The sequence below is a fragment of the Bison bison genome, unplaced genomic scaffold (genome assembly GCF_000754665.1).
Source record: "Bison bison bison isolate TAMUID 2011002044 unplaced genomic scaffold, Bison_UMD1.0 scf7180017864089, whole genome shotgun sequence".
In the NCBI taxonomy this organism is placed as follows: Eukaryota; Metazoa; Chordata; class Mammalia; order Artiodactyla; family Bovidae; genus Bison; species Bison bison.
This window is the reverse complement of record NW_011494661.1, coordinates 1,201,824-1,207,058: the sequence shown is the minus strand read 5'-3', so window position 1 is coordinate 1,207,058 and position 5,235 is coordinate 1,201,824. Positions and strand designations below refer to the sequence as shown.

Genomic DNA, 5,235 nt, shown 5'->3' with positions numbered 1-5,235 from the left:
GGCGGGCTCCGCGGGGGGACCAGCCTCTGCAGGACCCGCTGGGTGAGCGGTGGGCGGGTGGGGGCCTGAGGCGCAGCGGGTCCCAGAGCTCACCTCCTGCCTTCAGCTCAAGGTCAAAGCACTGCACGTGGCCCCCGTGACCAACCTGGGGGGCCCCGAGTGCTGCCTCCGCGTCTCGCTGCTGCCCCTGCGGCTCAACGTGGATCAGGTGAGCGGGCCACGTGGGGACGGAGCCTGAGCCGAGCCTGCTGCCCCACTGGCCTCTGAGTCTGACCCCCTCACTCCCCGCAGGACGCCCTGCTCTTCCTCAGGGACTTCTTCACCACCCTGGCGGCCAGCATCAACCCCATGGTCCCAGCAGAGACCTCCGCTGAAGGTGAGCAACTGGGCTGGCGAGGGGAGGGTCCCCGCCTCACCACCATGCCTGGGCCTACCCCCAGTCTGTCCCCGCCATCTCCCCTCCAGCTCGCCCTGAGACCCGGGTCCCGCCCAGCGGCCCCCAGGAAGGGCAGCCGGAGGGTGTGGAGACCACCAGCTCCCAGGAGGCCACAGGCGGTAGGCTCGGCACCTCCCCCACCGAGCAGCAGCCCATCTACTTCAGGTAGGGCGTTGGGCTGGGGACCCTGGGCCAGGCCTCAGGGGGCCAGGCCAGTGACCTCAGGACTCTCTCCCCACTCCCCACCCAGGGAGTTCCGCTTCACGTCTGAAGTGCCCATTTGGCTGGATTACCATGGCAAGCACGTTACCATGGACCAGGTGGTGAGTGGGCTGTCAGGTCCCAGTCCTGCCGTGGCCTTTGGAGGCCAGGGGGCCAGGCAGTACCGGCCGCTGTCAGCCTCTAGTGGCTCCGGGGGGCTGGGCCGGTCCCTGGGCCCCAGGGTGTAAACTCCAGCTCCTCTCCCCTCTGCAGGGCACTTTCGCAGGTCTCCTCATCGGCCTGGCCCAGCTCAACTGTTCAGAGCTGAAGCTAAAGCGGCTCTGCTGCCGGCATGGGTGAGTCTGCAGGCCTTTCGCAGGGCCCTGTGTCTGTTCCTGACTCGGGCCTTGGCCAAGACCTCACCCTTCTGGCACCTCACTTTTGTTCTCTGTGAAATGGGCTCAAGTCAGTCCCTCCATACAGGGCCGGGTGGAGCTGCAGGGTGTGTTGGGGTGCCTTGGGTCCCTCTGGCCCTGTGACCCCTCAGTGAGGGGCTCTGTCCGCCCCACCCTCCTCTCCCCGCCCTGTTCCAGGCTCCTGGGTGTGGACAAGGTGCTGGGCTACGCGCTCAATGAGTGGCTGCAGGACATCCGCAAGAACCAGCTGCCGGGCTTGCTGGGGGGTGTGGGCCCCATGCACTCAGTCGTCCAGCTCTGTGAGTATCTGACTTTGGGCACTCTGGAAACTGCCATACTCGGGCAGCCTAGAAGCCGCTCTGGGGAGTTAAGTGGACGAGTTCCCGCAGCAGGGTAGGTGGGGGCAGCCTCGGGCATCTCTGACCACCCCCTCCCCACAGTCCAAGGGTTCCGGGACCTGCTGTGGCTGCCCATAGAGCAGTACAGGAAGGACGGCCGCCTCATGCGGGGGCTGCAGCGCGGCGCTGCCTCCTTCGGCTCGTCCACAGCCTCGGCCGCCTTGGAACTCAGCAACCGGCTGGTGCAAGCTATCCAGGTGAGCGGACCCCCAGCGTCCAGGGCGGGGAGGCTCTGCTCCACGGTGCCCAGTTCCCTCCTCAGCTCTACCGAGCGTGGGCAGTCTGGACGTGTGAGATCTTAGGAGGAACAGTCACAGAGACAAGAGGCCAAGTGACCGGCCTGGAGCCCCCGTGGCTCCTGTGTGGGAGTGTCAGGCCCGCAGCTTTAGAGCCCACTAGGTGTCCATTCGGAGACGGCAATGGCACCCCACTCCAGTACTCTTGCCTGGAAAATCCCATGGATGGAGGAGCCTGGTGGGCTGCAGTCCATAGGGTCGAAAAGAGTTGGACACAACTGAGCGACTTCACTTTCACTTTTCACTTTCATGCATTGGAGAAGGAAGTGGCAACCCACTCCAGTGTTCTTGCCTGGAGAATCCCAGGGACGGGGGAGCCTGGTGGGCTGCCCTCTATGGGGTCACACAGAGTCGGACACGACTGAAGCGACTTAGCAGCAGCAGCAGGTGTCCGTCCATTCGTGGCACTGTCCTGACAGGTGGGGAAGGGGATGGTTCTCTTGAATGGACCAGAGATTGACCCTGGTGCTTCACCAGGCCCGGCGGGAAGCCCGGGGGTTACCCTGCGAGCAGTTGCAGATGAGTGCCCTGGGTTCTGGAGTAGAGGGGGCCGGATGGACAGGTGCGTCCATCCTCAGAAGTGAGCGGGGAGCGTGCAAATCCTCGGGGCAGTTGGGGAGGGGCAGGCAGGATCTCTTGAGAGGAGGCTGGAGGGATAAGCGGGTATCTGAGGCCCTCCCAGGGCAGTGAGCTGGGGTGTGGCCCGGCCAGGTGAGGAGGCCGGGTGAGGGGAACGACGCTGGGGGTGGCAGAGGGGAACCCAGGTCTCTGTCAGGGCCGCCCCTGGGGCTCACGAGGAGCAGCTGGGGAGGGCAAGGCACTGGGTTTGGGCTGCATCTGTGGCGCCACCAGACAGGCAGGAGGAGGGGTGTGGGTCCAGAGGACGTTCGGGGAGTCCCCTCGGGGCATGAGGTCACCTGAAAGCCCCCTGACGTGGGGGCTGGGAGCTTGGCAGGACTCCAGGAGCAGTACAGTACAGTGTGGCTGTGGGGGAGGCAGGGATTGTGGGGGGGGTAGTGGGCTCCCTCCTGGTCCTGTCTCCTCATCTGCTGTCCCCCACGCCCCCAGGCCACAGCTGAGACCGTGTATGACATCCTGTCCCCAGCGGCGCCCATCTCGCGCTCCCTGCAGGACAAGCGCTCCGTGCGGAGGCTGCGGAAGGGCCAGCAGCCAGCTGACCTCCGGGAGGGCGTGGCCAAGGCCTACGACACAGTTCGCGAGGTAAGGAGGCCCAGCCCCGCTTCCAGTCATCCCACGTCCACACCCACACCCCCTCCACGGACTCCCGCACTGACCGCCGGCCTCCACAGGGCATCCTGGACACAGCTCAGACCATCTGCGAGGTGGCGTCTCGGGGCCACGAACAGAAGGGGCTGACCGGCGCCGTGGGGGGCGTGATCCGCCAGCTGCCCCCAACTGTGGTGAAGCCCCTCATCCTGGCCACCGAGGCCACGTCCAACCTGCTGGGAGGGATGCGCAACCAGATCCTCCCCGACGCGCACAAGGACCACGCTCTGAAGTGGCGTCTGGACGAGGCCCGGGACTGAGCGCGGGCCCCGGGACCCCACCTCTCCTGGCCATCCCAGGGGCACTTGAGCGCTGCGGCCCCCCGCTGGATGGGCCAGGCCTTCAGAAACGGACCAGGAAGGACCCTGACAGGCCCACCCGCTGCCAACCGCTGTGAGAGTGGACCTTCCCTGCCTGGGGCCTCGGCCCTGTCTCTGCACTTTTCCTCCTTGGAGAAAGGACACCACGCCCCCCCCACCACCTGGGCCCACACCGCTGCCTTGTTCCAGAATGGAGGCTCTCGGACCCGGACCCACTCAGCCAAGTGTCTTTCTGTGTCTCAGCGGGAGATGGGGGCACGAACACCGTGTGGCTCAATGTATTTTTAAGCTCCTTGAGCGTGTGGGTCAGTGTCTGCATGACGTGGAATAAACTGCCCACCGCCAGCCCCTCCTGTGTACCTGCAGTGCCCCAGCCTCGACCTGCACCACCCCATCCCCAGCTCTGTACCCAGCACTGCCCAGCTCACCACCAGGGGTTGCCACACCCTCTTCACGCACCCGGCAGGTGAACAGCCCCCTGCCCACCACCACCCCACCCACTGCCCCCGGCCTCGAACCCAGCCACCTGCCCGCCTCTCTGCTCCTCCCCTCCGCTGCCTTGTTGATGTGCTGGGTCCCTCGCCCCTCTCCTGGGGGACTGTCACCCTGGCACCACTTGTGACCTGGCGGGCGCTGAGTGGAGAGGAGAGGAGGAGTGGTCCTTGGAGCCCACCTCACCCAGACCACGTTTCTTGGCTCCTCCCCAAAAAGCCCAATCCAGCCCTCCCTGGGGCGCTGGGAGGGCGCTGGACCAGAGCAAAGGGTGGGACTGTGCAGGACCCCAGCAGGGCTGAGGCCCCGACCCTGTGACCTGAGGCCTCGCCCTCGGTCTCTGAGCCTCAGGCCCCTCCCAGTCATCTGCCCAGCCGACCCAGGGGCCACGAGGGTCAGTCAAGGCCATTCCTGGAAGGCTGGGTCCTCTGGGGCCACGCATGCTTTCCTTAGCAGGTTTGCAGGTGACTGGAACCTCTGCCCTAGGGTCCCAGCTCCACCCTGGAGGGGGAGGGGTTCTGGGGACAACACTGTGGCTGGAAGGGGGCCTGACAGTGACTTTTGCACAGAAACACTCGGGATGGGGAAATGGCTATCGCCCGCCCCCTCCCCCACCTCTTACCTTGTCTCTGGGGAACAAGGAAGGAGGTGCTACTCTATGGGCCCCTCCCACCCTGTTCTCCAGGAGCACTGCGCTGAGATGGGAGGGCCCGTGGGGAAACTGAGGCCCAGGTTAAGAGGCGTAGAGAATGCTCACCTTGCTGGGGTGTCAGCAGAGCCCCCCACCCGCTTGGTGCCCCTGGTGGGCCCTCCGTGAGGACCTGGGCCCCAGGTGAGCGGGGCAGAAGTTTTGTCCTAGTGACCCCCAGGGTCCTCACTGCCCACGGTCGCGTGGGGCGGTGGGCCATGCCGTGACAGGGTAGCGGGGTTTTGATGGCTGGGATCTGATGCCACCAGGAGAGGCAGGTGGGGCCCAGGCTGATGCTTCCTGGAACTGCCCCACCCTGCCCGAGCACAGTCCAGGGTTTGATGCCCTTCGAACTGCACTTGTGATCAGTATTGACAGGCGACAGGGTAATCATTAACTGCGGCCAGGGGCTGGGCCAACGGCTCAAAAGGCGCTGGGCCCAGAGTGGGCCCACTTCCTCCTTGTGCCGCAGGGCCAGCCCAGCACCCAGGTAAGAGCCTTCCCTGTGGGGTTAGGTCCCTGCAGCCCCTCTGCCCACCCACCCTGGATGCTCCCGAGCCCAGCCCTTCTAAGAAGAAAGGAAGGGCCCCGAGGCAACTCCTGGGTGACCCAAGCGAGTCCTTTCTGCGCCTGGGCCTCGGTTTCCATCGATGGAAACCTGAGTGGACAGCAGGGGGATCTCTGCCGCTGCCCCTGCCTCT

At 65.6% G+C, this 5,235-nt stretch overlaps 1 protein-coding gene across 1 annotated transcript in view; it reads left to right on the top strand.

The window, feature by feature from the left end:
• Positions 1 to 3,701, top strand: part of ATG2A (autophagy related 2A) — a 21,583-nt gene extending 17,882 nt beyond the window's left edge. Inside the window, exons 33-41 of the mRNA XM_010838015.1 lie at positions 107 to 208; positions 292 to 376; positions 466 to 601; positions 687 to 759; positions 911 to 993; positions 1,231 to 1,352; positions 1,494 to 1,648; positions 2,816 to 2,968; positions 3,058 to 3,701. Of these exons, the coding sequence (XP_010836317.1) occupies positions 107 to 208; positions 292 to 376; positions 466 to 601; positions 687 to 759; positions 911 to 993; positions 1,231 to 1,352; positions 1,494 to 1,648; positions 2,816 to 2,968; positions 3,058 to 3,294 (1,146 nt within the window). The 3' untranslated portion in view covers positions 3,295 to 3,701. The remainder of the gene's footprint in view (positions 1 to 106; positions 209 to 291; positions 377 to 465; positions 602 to 686; positions 760 to 910; positions 994 to 1,230; positions 1,353 to 1,493; positions 1,649 to 2,815; positions 2,969 to 3,057) is intronic.
• The last annotated feature ends 1,534 nt before the right edge of the window (positions 3,702 to 5,235 follow it).